This window comes from Ammodytes marinus, assembly GCF_949987685.1.
Source record: "Ammodytes marinus genome assembly, chromosome: 4".
Taxonomy (NCBI): domain Eukaryota; kingdom Metazoa; phylum Chordata; class Actinopteri; order Uranoscopiformes; family Ammodytidae; genus Ammodytes; species Ammodytes marinus.
This window is the reverse complement of record NC_137233.1, coordinates 10,867,432-10,881,679: the sequence shown is the minus strand read 5'-3', so window position 1 is coordinate 10,881,679 and position 14,248 is coordinate 10,867,432. Positions and strand designations below refer to the sequence as shown.

At 38.7% G+C, this 14,248-nt stretch overlaps 2 protein-coding genes across 2 annotated transcripts; one reads left to right on the top strand and one right to left on the bottom strand.

Annotated features, from left to right (window-relative positions):
- Positions 1-5,823: 5,823 nt before the first annotated feature.
- On the top strand, positions 5,824-7,959 carry rplp2 (ribosomal protein, large P2). The gene is made up of 5 exons (XM_080026817.1): positions 5,824-5,913; positions 7,105-7,228; positions 7,361-7,409; positions 7,514-7,606; positions 7,833-7,959. The coding sequence occupies exons 2-5, from the start codon at positions 7,106-7,108 to the stop codon at positions 7,907-7,909; spliced, it is 342 nt and encodes a 113-aa protein (XP_079882943.1). The 5' UTR covers positions 5,824-5,913; position 7,105; the 3' UTR covers positions 7,910-7,959.
- Positions 7,960-9,783: 1,824 nt separating this feature from the next.
- On the bottom strand, positions 9,784-14,248 carry LOC307249122 (uncharacterized protein). Its single transcript, XM_080025756.1, has 6 exons — positions 14,140-14,248; positions 12,707-13,329; positions 12,407-12,517; positions 12,098-12,159; positions 11,179-11,439; positions 9,784-10,786 (listed from the first exon to the last, which is right to left on the bottom strand). Exons 2-6 carry the CDS (start codon positions 13,317-13,319, stop codon positions 10,748-10,750), a joined length of 1,086 nt encoding a protein of 361 aa, XP_079881882.1. The 5' UTR covers positions 13,320-13,329; positions 14,140-14,248; the 3' UTR covers positions 9,784-10,747.

Below are 14,248 nucleotides of genomic sequence, written 5' to 3'. Positions count from 1 at the left end.
CCTGGAGTTTGAGACACCAACTGGATTATGTGATATTGGGAATACTGTATCTACCTATTAACAGACACAACTCAAGCACTTCATTCAGCTGAGGGACAAGTTTATTTCCGATCTATTCATATTTCTTTTAGATTTTAAGAACACAAGCCCGCAATCAGGAAAAAAATCTACATCAGCCTTAATTTTTTTGTTTTGACTTAATGTTTCGTTAATTGATTCATATTGAATTATAATACATGTGTCAACATATTAAGTGAAAAAATGCCTGTTGGTAAACTAACATGAATAAAAATTCATAGCTTTCACATTTAAGATGCTAGTGTGGCAGTTATTTATGATAATACAGCCATGCGAGCGACTCGTATGGGAGGCAAAGCGGTGCCTTGAGCTAAATGCTAACATGCTCAATATGACAATGCTAACATGATGGTATAATGCAGGGGTGCCCATTACGTCGATCGCGATGGACCGACATTGTGGGTAGATAGCATGGTATTCTTAAAAAAATAATAATAAAAAAGATATATATAGGGGAGAGTGGCCTAAGTTGTGCATTTTGGAAGTTGTGCCACCCCTTGTTTCTAGAAAACCGTGGAAGAAATTGGAAATGTGACCACATATTTAAGAAGAGCCATCCATTTGACTCATCCTGTAAAGAAGGGGGACACAAGGAATAAGATATAAGCACATTTAAGCTCAAAAAACGGTGTTTTGCCTTTCAAAGTAAAATTTCCATGATCAAGGTTTTTTGATTATTGTGTCTGAACAATTATAGACAAGTTTGAAAACATTTGACACATGTTTTAGTGCTTTGGTATGCTACATTTTGAGTCTATACAGTTAGCACGATGTCAGCCCTAAATTGCTGCATCATGCTTATTATCCAAATTTCTGGGATTGGGGTGATTTGTGCCAAAGGGCCTGGGTGAGTTATAAGTAAGTAAGTAAGTAAAATGTATTTATAAAAGCACATTTATGACAGTTTGCACTGTCCAAAGTGCTGTACATAGTGCATTCAGTAGGTAAACAATGAAGGTAAAATAACAATAACCAAAATAAAAGACGTAAAGCCCATACATCCACATAAACACAGATAGTAGTGCGTGCCCCATAGTTAATGGGGAGGAAACACCAGGGTTTACATATGGGTTTTGAGCCTTGATTTAAAAGGCAGAAATGTAGGGGAATCACATTTGTCAGGTGGCAGTTGGTTCCACAAGCACGGAGCAACTAGTGCAAAGTACATTTCTGAGAGTTGTGCCATTGGCATGGCTGTATACGCTAGTCACCAAAAGAAAGTGATTGTCTACAGTAGCTCAGAAGAGAGTGACATCGCAATTCCACTTAACGACACCACTGATGAGAGTTCAGATGGCCAGAAAGATGATGATGGTGACTTTGTCATTGTGAGCTTTGCAGGTAAAACCATTAGATCTGCTAGGCCTTGTTTAAGAAAATTGTCCTTCAATCTTTGTAAAATATTTACTTTAAATAAACCTTAAATAAGTGATTGTCTAATGGATTTATCTTGCATTACAGTTTATGAGATATATATCAATGGCACAATTCACCCCATGGTATTCTCTCCAACCGCACAACTTACACCACACCGGGGGCAAGTTGTGCATCAAGACAACTTTTTTTCCGAAAGCTATATTTCTTCAACAGTTTATTCCAGATCCAAAGTTTTTATTGCCAGGGATGCACAACACCCTGAAATATATGTACATATTTGAGTTGGAGACTTTACTGTCAAGGCCTTACATTAAAGTCACTTTGAGTGAAAAGGTGCACAACTTAGGCCACTCCCCTATATATATTTTTCTAAATTGACTCAATAAGATCAGTGGCCTGTCATCCGCAAGTACATTATTGTTATTTTTTAAATTACATTGTTCATGGCTACGAAGATCAGGGGCCTATATTGAGCTATACTGTATTAGAAGAAAAAAACAAAGACTTCACAGAGAGATTTTGTAAACCTGTACATTTTTTCTTTCTGCCTTTTTGGTTCTTCTGTATCTCCAAATTATTCCAGAAAATAGCACTAAATAGCTCACATAGGACATAGCTGATTTAGCCTTAGTTTTCTTCTCAAAATGCACCAGATTGATAGCCTGGAAATCCAGACCCTGATATCTTGAACGATAGAGGGTCTGGCGACGATCAATAGTAATTTCCAACTCAAGGGGCGGCTCCTACTCGTGCATTTCAAATGCCACTGCACGCAGTTGGATAGCACTACAACCAATCAGAGCGATGCACAAGGCGACGTAAGCCCCTTTCGTTTAGCGAACAGCTGTTAAACTGTTAAATTAAACGTTTGCCGTTGTCGGTCGGCAAAATAGAACATTCCACTTACTTGCTAATGAAAGATTTGAGTGCCGTCTTCCAAATCGTTAAGGGTCGAGGCCAAAGCAGTCTCAAACTCACACAACATATCCGCAGCCATCTCTGATGTTTACTATCACGGCTTCGACGTCGCATGCACGTCACTGTCGTCATCCGGTTACGTCCTCCCCAGAGTACCATATAAGGGGCTCTGGCGCGGCCGCCAGATTTCTGGTATTCTTGATAAGCTTCAACGGAGCGTGTCCAGACCAACACGCGCAGCAAATTTAATTTGCCAGCGCCTAGTGGCAGGTCTGGGAATGCCAGGACCAGATTGATACATTTTACTTTAAAAGGTTCACATTTTTCTTCCAGGGGGGCATGCCCCCTGAACCCCCTAGAAGGTCCTGAGTCCCCACCACAGTCTCCCAAATTCCCATGAGAAATACTGTATTACCTTAAAATGATTTGTTTATTAATCAAAACAAATATTGCACATTTTGTGTTGTAAGACGGCCACTCAGGGGGCCTATGCAACCTCTCAGTCCCAGGGCCTAATGGCAGGTTGAGGCGGGCCTGGCAATATGGGTTCATGTAGTTATGCAAGGTACACCAATGTATATTATACATATAAAGAATGATCAATATATGTTTAAATAAATATATGTTTTCCATTTTTATAGTAGGTAGATCTTCTTGACTTGGTAATTTTAAAAGTAGCACAAGCTGAAAAATTGTGGGCACCCCTGGTATAATGTCTACCATGTTCACCTGCCATCTTATTTAACCTGTTAGAACAAAATAAGATTAATTTTGAAATTATTTGTTAATAAACCGAAGTAATGGACAAAGTGACCTCATTGTGGCACGAGATAAAAAGGATCAACAAATGGCATTACAATTTAACCTGGGAAGATATAGGTCTTTATCACATCTTCATGGCACCAGATTGGTGGACAGACAGACATACAGACAGACAGTCGTATACTATATACGTACATGATGTTTGCATGGCTAAAAATTAGATTAGATTCTTGTAAGAATTTACAATTTAATTTTAAAATGTAAATTCTCACATTGGATGTTAGAGTCTTTGTTTGAAGAAAAGCAAAAGAGGCAGAACGGGAGGATTAAGTAGGATTAATCGAGAGTGCAGTGTACTCTAAAAAGTAATATTTCCCGGAAAGTCATTCAATATGAAGAGAAGTGAAAAGGCTGTGCCTAAAATGCTAATTAAGAATAAAATCACTAAACCAAACAAACCTCTGCCAAACCCCAAAGCAATCTAGCATTGAGTCTTTATCACAGGATGCAGGAGTTCAGCTAATTCAGCTAGTTTACAAACATATTTCAGTAGCTTTGGCAGGGTGTTGAAAAGGCTCTGAACCATTTGAGTAAATTACTTTCAGGGCATTATGCTGAAGTAATTTATTCCTATTCTAAAGCTTCTCCTAAAGCTGCCTCAGTTCTGCTTTGTCATCAGTTTGACTTCTGCATGGTCTCCATCCATGTCAAATCACCCACAGGACGTTATAGTTGGGGGAAAAGCTGGTTTAAAAAAATACTAATTTAAATTCAATTTGTCATGTTGGTTGTGTGTGCATACTGCAGTGAAGTCCAACGAGACGTTTCTTTCTTTAATTTATCTTTTTCTTTTATGTACAGCCATCTCTCAGGTATGTGTTAAAAATCTGAGACCACGGATGAATGGTTCCACCTGCTGTCGTCTGAAACTATGTCTTCTTCTCTGTCTCTTCCTCCCTCACAAACGTATCAACATGTATATTTACCATCTGTCACCTTCATCCTTGTTGAGGGATTTGAAAGTGCTGAGTGTTATCTAATCCCCAGCCCTCGTCTTAGTGAGGTAGGTGCTGCATTACCAACGTGGCACATACTGCCTCCGCGACACTCCTGTGGCCTATCGAACACTTAACAGGCACATGCATGGTGAAGGTTTGAAGACAAGAAAATCCAAGATTCTCCGTTTTGTGTGAGCATCCTAGATTAATCTTCTTAGAGGTAACAAAGATGTGTGGAGATAAGACACATCTGTGCTGCTTGTACTTTTAATATTTAATATTGTTTTAATCATGTTTATGTTAGCAGATACCTGAAGAAAACTACCATTTGCAGCATCACACAAATACAAAATGTCTGACACCGATGGAGCAGAGGATGGCCAGGAGCCGCAGGCTCCAGAGGAGGAGCTGGAAGGCGAACAGGAAATCTTGCTACACTTCAGTAAATACAGTGAAACCCGGAATGCGCTACCTTGGGAGCAGTGGACCTTCAGAGAAAAGGCAAACTTTTATATGGACCGTATCTTCCTTGGGTTCTTGATCATTTTCCTCCTCATATTAGTGGGAGAAGTGGTCTATAAGATGTGGTATGTTACAAACGTGACAAAGATGGCAGAGTTTGTGTCAGACTCACTGGTCTTTCTGTTTGGCTGGCTCTTCACCCAGGAGAGACAGGAGGAGTTGTTTGAATTGTAGGTTTGCTAAAAGAGGGTGACAACTTATTGTGATATATTATAAATGTATGTGTGCTTTCTACAATGTTCAAGGTGTGATACAACAAATGCCCAGTAAAGAATCAAATACATTCTTGCATATAGATTTGATGGTGAATTGATAGAAGTAAATAATGTATACAATACTGCACAATTACTATTAAATAAATATTATTAAATCTTATTGTGTTGTTTGGTAGCATGTTCCTTTTAGGCTGATTGCAATGCTAAATGTGTTGTATAGATATGTTCTGTTGTATTCTCAATCAAATGCAATTTCATAACTTAAGTGGAAATATCAGGTGTTAAGGGGTCAAACTGAGCTATGATAAAAGCCAATCTCTTCTAAGTGTTTGATTACCGCAGTCTTGAGTTGTACCATTTCCATTAAATGTTACTGTAAACATATTTTTGTTTCATTACAATTTTTTGGCATCTATAGTTAAAGTTAAGATTTTGCATACAAATGATATCAAAATACATCATTAAATGGTATACATTAACCTACACAATTTAGAATATAAATGTATATGCACAATAGAAGTAAGAAGTGTGTAAAATGTAAAATGAATTATACTACAATATATAAAGTCTCACAAATAAAAGTTAAATGAAAATGGTATGATGAGAATAAGTATGTAAATATATATTATGCTACATTAATCACAAAATGGAAGCACATAACACATAACATTCGTAGCATTCAATATTGACATCACAGTATCTGCAAACTGCAATGCAATACAACAATGATTAAGTGACTTCTATTATTGTAGGCTACAGAGTAATATTGACTACAGTACAAACTCGTTATACTAATAAAAAAATATTTATAAAAGGGGAAAAGTTAGAAAAAATAATGAGATACAATTGACATATTTGTTTTTGTTTTGTTTTTTTGTGAGACATTTGTTGCCTTGTTCACTGAAATGCTGACGTAAACGTCCGTCATCCAAATGGACCAATAAAATCGATGCGTTCCACTCTTCTACAAAATCAGACTCCGCCTCCTCCTCTCTTCGGGATTTCTCAGCGTGTTCGACGTTTCGTGTCTGATTAGACTTAAAGTAAGTTTAAATTTGATTAGTTTACCATAGTGTTTCGATTTCTTAATGGTTGACCGTGTTTTTAATGCACATTGTTCTCGACGGGTGCTTTTGATGGATGAAAACAATTTGGTGTTGCCGGAATATAAGCCAAAGATGGAGGACAGTTAATGGGGAAACACTGGGCGCCATGCTGCCTCTGTTAGCTCCAAATGTGTCTCAGTTGCATGGTATTAACACAACTGGAAAAGGATTAAGTACAGCTCATAATACTGAAATACAGACTCGTAACATCTACCTTTTAATACCATCTTCATGTCTGTGTGTGTGACTGGATCGATTTTATATACGAACAGCAGCTAAACTAAGCTCAAACTGGGCTCCTCCCAAGCATATGTGCGCACTTGTAGTCAATGGTACGCACACTCATTGTAAGATAACTACAATATCTTGACCAGTTGTGAACTAACCACGGGTATTTTATGAGCTTTATTATTATGCTTTAGAGTTTTTACCTTATGCTCCACGTCAATGTTTTGTGATGGGTTTAGCGTAACGCATACCTGTCAAGTGGAGAGAGGGAGAGTATGCGTTTCAGCCTCCTAGTGGTGACTATAGGATGCAGCTGGATACTATTGGCCTTTTGTAGGAAAGAAAGGCATGTTTTCAAATTTTTAAGAATCATACAGCAATTTGTCTTTTGCCTGATGTCCGACATAAGCCAATTCAATAATCAAGTGAATATCATTTAGTAAATGACTTGGTTCCCAATAAATAAATTAAAAGCAATAATCCTGTTTTTCTAATTTTAACTAATATAATATCTTTGGGTTTGGATTGTAGGTTAGACAAAAAAGCAATCGGAGTAGCCTAGTCCACTTGGGTTTTGTGCATTGTATGTTCAAAACCATCCACTGAGGATATAGTCAGCAAATTAATTGATATTAAAAATAATCGTTGCAGCTGTATGACAAAAGTATTGTCTTCATCAGTTGTCATTAGATCTGTTTAGGTGACCTACATATTTAAAACACTTGTTTATTTAACTTCTCTCAAAGTTCCAGCATGAAAGCCCTTTTGTTTGACACATGCTCTGTCATTCCAATAATCAGCTGTCCCAGACTCGACGCCACTGTTGTGTAACCACTAACCATCAAATTCCACAATAACAAATTGTTCACCTGTCATTGTGTTTCTCTCCTGTCACCACAGAATGCGTTACGTGGCCGCTTACCTCCTGGCTGTGCTCGGTGGAAACACCAGCCCCTCAGCAAAGGACATCAAGGCCATCTTGGGCAGCGTGGGAATTGATGTTGATGACGAACGCTTAAATAAAGTAAGCCATTTAAACCATGGTCTGTTATTTAATTGCAATAGCTGTTAAGGTTATTTTTCACCAAAGATTCTGTTGAACCTGTATTTGAGATAACACTATGAGATCAGACTAACTCTTTGTACTTTTCTACAGATCATTAGTGAGCTCAATGGAAAAGACATCAATACCGTCATTAACTCAGGTAAAGGCCTCTCGGTGAAAATGCTTCTCAGTGAAAATGCATTCATATTTTGAGTTGTCAAGCAAATAAGTTGACCAAAACTGTATTTCCTTTTTCCCCAACAGGCCTTTCTAAGTTAGCCTCCGTACCAGCAGGTGGTGCTGTGGCAGCTCCTGCTGCTGCTGCAGCTGTTGGAGCCGGGGCTGCGCCTGCTGCTGGTATGTTTTATATCCTTCACTCTCAGCTTTACTTTATAAAGGGAAGTTTTCTTGGCATTCTCATAATACTGTATTTTGAAATCGATGCAAATATGATGCTGCCCTCTAAAATTATATCTGGTCTCAAAAAATAAATCAATGTATTATGGATATCAGTGCTGCTAAATTATTCTTTCTGACATCGGTTTATCGTGCTGACTGTGGTCTCTATCCTTCTCATTTTCAGCGGAAGAGAAAAAAGAAGAGAAGAAAGAGGAGTCAGAAGAGTCAGACGAGGATATGGGTTTCGGGCTCTTTGATTAATCCACCTTCTGTGTTTAAAAAGCAATAAAAATGTAAAAGGTTTACAAACATCACGTTGTATTTTTGTCCTTATTAATTCTGATTTAAATAGTGAAAATTATGACTGCAAAGGTGATTATTCCCAAAGACATTACTGTTTAAGTGTTAAACAAAATCCATTGCCCTACTTTTAAGGCTTGATGTTGAAAGCTTTTTTGTTGCATGCTAAAAATAGTCCAGACCCGGCCACCTGTCATCATTAGGCAATCCAGACCCTGAATGTGGTAAGTCTGTCCTGCTGTTGGCCAGATAACTGAAACTACATAATAGCCTGACTTAAAGGGACATGCCATGATCCAACTGTACACACAAAGGTGGCCTCACCACCACCATTATTACAGGATTTGAACCTGGAGCCCCTTTACAACTGACTGACAGTTTTAGAAAATCTTATTTTCAGCTATGCAAACAGAACTGAGTTCAAAAGTTTTTGGTCAGGTTATTGACAAACTGTTGCTATACATACAACACCATACATGTTTCTCACCCTCCTCCTCAAATGTCATGTTTGCTTAAAAAAGGTTTCATTACAGGTTCTATTCCTGCTACTAGCCAAGACTGCCGAGAAATAAACATGTGACAGGCCTGTGACATGGTATTTGTGCCAGGTCTTGTTACGTGTTTTCTTAATAAGATGTGAGTCATGTTTTGGATCACAAGTAATCAATTGTTTTTTATGTATGATTTTACATGACCACTTATTTAGTCACTGAAATTATCCACACTGTTAAGCAATCCCTAAAGAGTTGTTTTTCCCCCATTGCCTGCTCCATTAAAAGTCCTGTGTTTCTTGCCTATGTCACACTTGATAAAGTAGCTCTAGATGTCACCTTCAATGTTAGGTTAACAAAACAAACTCCAGAGCTTAAACATTATTTTATGAATTAAAAGATTTAGCTTCACAAATAACATTGACACAAATCGTATTGGGATGGGTCATGACACGGACAATTATGTTCATTTGCTCAGTCTCATAATCTTTCTTTCTATTTGCTCTTTCCTCTGGGGTATATCATATGTGAGTGCATGTTGTCTACTTTTGTCTTTCAGTACAGTTTACGGTTGCGTAGCACTGTGCGGGTGGATTCACAAGCAGTATAATAATCCCCTGTGAGCTAATTAGTTCTGGCAGAATAATACAGCACTTTTTTGTTTCTTTGGAAACTTCTCCTGCGTGCATACATGCACCTTTACTGCAGGCTGTTCACAAGTTATGCAATAAGACTACAGAGGTGTGGCAGGCAGAATCAAGTTCATGTTCATTCCTTCACCTTTAAGCGAGCAGCTGACATTATCTAACAGGACAGATTGCACCGAAGTGGGATTTAAAAAAAAAAAAAAAAATTAAATAGACAGATGAAGTAAAATTATACAGTACTTCACCAGAACAACTGAATCAAGTAAATGTAAAGTGTGGAAATATCTGCACAGCTTTGTGTTTTTTTCCCCTGGTTCCACACATTGAAGAGGTCTTGGAAACCCCAGTGACAACACCACTGGCAGCCATAAAATGGGAAACTCCAAGTCCACTGAGTATTAGCTGTCAGCTGTTAGACATTTCTCATTCCATTAGATTTAAATTTATGTTATAAGTATGACTACATTTATTTAGAATTAAAGTGTTTGTTTGTTATGATTATTTTGCTGATGTAGTTAGGTTGGGAGTACCAGCAGCGCGGCCATTCTTAAGCAAACCTCGACTTTGCATTGCTGTGTTGAGTTGCACAGCTAGGGAGATTTAAGATCACCCACAAAAGAATAAAGCTTGACAGGGATGTATGGTTAAAGAAATGTCAGCATTTAATTAAATATTTTAATGAAGTGTGTAATATGAATGCCAGCATTCATATCAGCAAACATAACAATCATGACATTTTTCAGGTGTGTAGCTTATTTACATTCAAGGTCTCTTAGCTTCTTTCTTTATATTATTTAAAAAATCTATGTACAATGAGAAGAGATTTCGATTGTGGATTTATACAAAAAAAAAACACTTTCATAGTGTCACTTGTAGAATCAAGCTGAACTATTGCTACAGGCTGATTTCATTTGATCAGCATTTCACACCCAAATCTACCAAAGTTATTTAACTGTTTTTTGGCTCACATCCTGTTGTACCATAATTACAGACATTCATTCAAAACAAAAGTTTTAAAAAATCTGGAGAAAATGGCGACATATGGTTGTTTACAGACTTAATATCTTGGCAGCCTATTGTGCTCTTCAAATGAAAAGGGGAATTCATGCTTGCAACACATCCTTAACCAGGAAACTGCACCTTCAGCTCAAGTGCCCTTTTACAAATCTTTATTCAACCAGGGCATTTAACCTGATGGCTAATGGTTCTTCAACAATTGATCTAAGGTCATAAAGGGGCATTTGAGCCGCTTACGTGCCCCTCTCTTGTGAACCTAAGGCAAACATTAAACTAGTTTCTACCATAGGGGCACCCAGTAACACATTGAGCCCCTCACTTGTTTTTCATCTTAAGGGGCCCCTGAAAGGACACTTCCATGCTCCTTTTATGCCCCTGAGGTCACACCAGAGGGGCATTTGAGCGGCTGTGGCTGTGTGTCACTTTATTTATCCAAAACTAATATTACCCCAATATCTGAGTGCTTAAGCTTGCACAGGCCTCCCCTTAGTTTCCATAGAGGAGGTGCCTTTTTTTCGATTTTTGAAATCTGTCCTTTAGAGTGTCTTTGCACGCCACTGCCCTTAACCACATCTGTGGCGTCGAGACAAGCTGAAGAGTAAACTTTTGGATTGCAGCAGGTTTTGTGTCCACATCGCTGTATCTCAGTCATCACTGTCAGACCATGGATGTTCTGAGCTTTCCTGCAAAACACAACCAAAGAGTTTTAAACCAAACCTCTCGTAAACCAAATTATTATGTTTGCACATGGTTTAAATAATCTAAAATAAAGCTGGGTAGCTCTAATGTTGAAGGTGGAGTCAGCGATTTTGGAGAATGCTTGTTTTCAAAATCACTTTTAGTCAATATCAATCAATATATCCTCGCAATCCGCTACCTTTAGCAAAATGGCCGTTTACTGAGCCTAGTCTGTGGTTTAAAACCGTAATTTTTTCTTAAAGCATACACAGTACGGACAGGTAGTGCATCGTGACGTGATATTCACTGATTTTAGCTAAAAGTGATTTTGAAAACGAGCATTTTTCTGGAATTGATGACTCCACCTTTAAGTGTTCCCCTCTGGTCTGAGTCTCACCTGCGTGTATTTAAACCGGTCCTGTAGATAAAGCTGCCCCAGGCCGGTAATGTAACCGGTATCCTTTCTGGAGAGCTTGGCGATCCTGGCCGTTAAGTCCGCCGTGAAGGCCAGCTTCACCAGCTCAGGTGCTGTCGGTCGGACGGTGGGGGCTTCGTGGGTCGGCGACGCTTCTTTCTCCAGATACGCATCAGCCAACTTCTGGAAGGAATTGTATGTCATCCCCTGGAAGAAGTTGCTCAGGGTGGGGTTATCCTTCATCTGCGTGGGATAAAAGAGAGAAGGCAGGTGAATACAGTAAACTGATAATAAACATTCTGAGTTGCATTAAAACAAACAGTTACTGGTAAAATATGTTTTTACATTACATAACCAAACTCAAAACTGTTTCTGATTCCTATTCTTGCACTACACCTGTCAAAATAAGTTTCAAACCGACCAGGTTTTTTTTTGTTGCCTGAACATAGCTTTAACAGCGCCCTCACATGACATGCCGTGTTTTACATAACAGACTTCATGACTCTTGACACTACACTATCTTGCTGGAACTACACTTTCAATATTGTTATCACCCTTGCACAGCTCGTCTAAGGGGGTTTCTGAGAAACGGAACCAATATTTAACCAATGCAGAGTTGAAGGAGGAAATAAAGATGACAAATCACTAAATATCACAGGCTGATAGGAGTTTGTACTTTTTATTATGGTGACTAATACTTTTTATGGTTTACTGGTGTTTTTTTTTACCGCTGAACTTGCTGTTTTCCGACAATCTTTAATTCCTTAATAATTGACCAAAGGCATTATCTTATGATTCACCGCTCAAAGTTTAAAGCAATTAGCCCATAAATAATCCCAGGATATTGAGCGCTACTCAAGAGTTTGATTGACTTGAACTCCAAACAGAAATGAATACCAACCTTGTCATCTATAGCGTCGCCCTGCTGCTTTGTTAGAGCAATGATCCTGTTGATGACTTCCTCTGAGATAAAACAAAGGCAAGGAGAATCAATGTGCTGAACAACTCAACGATGACTCAGATCATTATGTGACACATGAACTCAGCAACGCTTTCTCTTCGATACAAACTGTATTTAGAAGGGAAATGCTGTTTACTGTATGCAGTGCAATACATTGATCATTTTCATTGGTTTTCTCTCACACTAAAAAGGCCATTTTGCGCTCAGCCCTTTAGGACTTTCATAACTGAAGAGGAACCTGTTTCTCACCATCCGAGAGGGGTTCAACTTCCTCTTTTTCGTGAACCTCGTGGACAATTTTTTCCAGTTCTTCTGACATCTTCTCATAGTAAGAGTAGGTCGATTCCACACTGACCGCAGCTGCGAAGAGCGAATAAAGAAAGAAAAAAAATTCTCATTTATAAATCTACTTTTGCAAAAACAGCGAGTGCACTTGAACAACAACAATCGTTAGCCTGGTTTCCAAAATGTCTGCTTACATGAAAAACATTTGACACTTGGATCATTCTATTTGTCAGTTAAGTAATCTATCCAGCCGCTCAAACTTACCTTCAACTCGGGTGATGTCAGCAGGGGTACGATCTTTATCGGCTTTGTTTTTCGGAATAGACAGACGCCTTTTGGAGAAGCGCCTTTTAATGGACTTTCTCTTCATAGTTGCTTTTGGTAAAGAGGCCTGAGTTGTGGGCAGGCAGGGGGTCACAGTGGCAGATGGCTCTTCTGCTTGTGAGGGCTTGGGCATCTCTGACGGATGGTCCTGCAGCTCTTCCTCTTTCTCCTCCTCACTCTTCCGAGAGAAAAAACCTAGGAAACTTTTCCAAAATGAGGGCTTCTTGTTCTTCTTTGATTTCTTAGTGGGCTTTTTTGGTTCTTCGGGACTCTGTGTCTCGGTCTGATTTGTGGGAGGTTTGTCCTCAGAGGCTTCAAATACTGCCTTGCCGTTTAATTCCTTGGGCAAGTCGATAAACGTGTCGCTAGAATGCCGTCGAAGCTTTCTTGGGTGCGTCACCCACTTTTCTTTCCTCTTGGCCCTCCTATTCTCCAGAGCCCCATCGTTCAGGCTGAGGCTGCGCTTCACGTAAACCTCCAGCAGCCGAACTGTATCCTTGTGAGGCACATAAATCAACTGGCTGTTGCTAGGCTTCTGACTTTCTGTCTCCATGGCTGGACCACTACAAGAAAAAGAAAACAATCATACATACAATAGACAATGAGCTTCTTGGAAGAAGGCTTCAGACATTAATTATGATAAATGGATTAATCTACAGAAATATCAAGCATAAACCAAACAATGTTTTCTGCAAGGTTATCAATTGTAATTGTTTGTTGTTGTTATTTTCTTACGTGTTAATAATAAAACTAAATATATATTTGTTTTGTCAGACAAAACAAGCAATTTAAAATGAGTGTTAGCAATTTGAGTGAACCGAAAAATGTACATATATATTTTAACTTTTTTTCTGACCTGTCAGACTATAAGATGAGTCAGTTAATGAAGAAATAGCTGGCCGATGAATCGATGATGAAAACAATCTTTAGTTTGGCAATGAACTTTATTTAGGTTGCGGCTAAAGTTTATTTTCATTATAGATTTATATGCCAGTTGTTTTTTCTTGGTTGATCGATTGATCATTTACTCCCGAAATGTAACAACAAAAGACCTGTACAGTCCTCCACGGCTTATGTTGACTCATTCAACTGTGTGTTTGTCTGAGAAACAGTCAAGCCCAAAGGTATTAAGTTTCTTATCACAGCGAACTCACCTTAGGACAACTTTAAATGTTCATGATGTAGCCTATACTAGAAAGAGTCCTGCTCTAACCATTTCTATTACATAGTCTTTGTATGTTAATAAGAGCTTCCAAACACTTTCAGGAAGAAGTGTAAAAACAGAACAACAAATGTCTATGTGACTGCACTATGGCCTAGTCTACTATAAAATGTAATGCCATTGGCTGAAGTTACTGTAACAGTGGACCCACCTCGTCTCCTTCAGCTACAGTAGAATTCACAAACTCCTTGCAGAGAGCACACAGCATATATTGAACACGACCGACTCGCAGCAGCTGGTTTAATAAATGCACCTCTCCT

Bases quoted from the DNA above. Each gene is read 5' to 3' on its own strand.
- rplp2 (XM_080026817.1), top strand. From the start codon at position 7,106: ATGCGTTACGTGGCCGCTTACCTCCTGGCTGTGCTCGGTGGAAACACC. The intron at 7,229-7,360 runs GTAAGCCATTTA...ACTTTTCTACAG, and splicing joins ATGACGAACGCTTAAATAAA to ATCATTAGTGAGCTCAATGG. The intron at 7,607-7,832 runs GTATGTTTTATA...TCTCATTTTCAG, and splicing joins CGGGGCTGCGCCTGCTGCTG to CGGAAGAGAAAAAAGAAGAG.
- LOC307249122 (XM_080025756.1), bottom strand. From the start codon at position 13,319: ATGGAGACAGAAAGTCAGAAGCCTAGCAACAGCCAGTTGATTTATGTG. The intron at 12,518-12,706 runs GTAAGTTTGAGC...CGCTCTTCGCAG, and splicing joins TGACATCACCCGAGTTGAAG to CTGCGGTCAGTGTGGAATCG. The intron at 10,787-11,178 runs GTGAGACTCAGA...TGTGTTTTGCAG, and splicing joins ACCGGTTTAAATACACGCAG to GAAAGCTCAGAACATCCATG.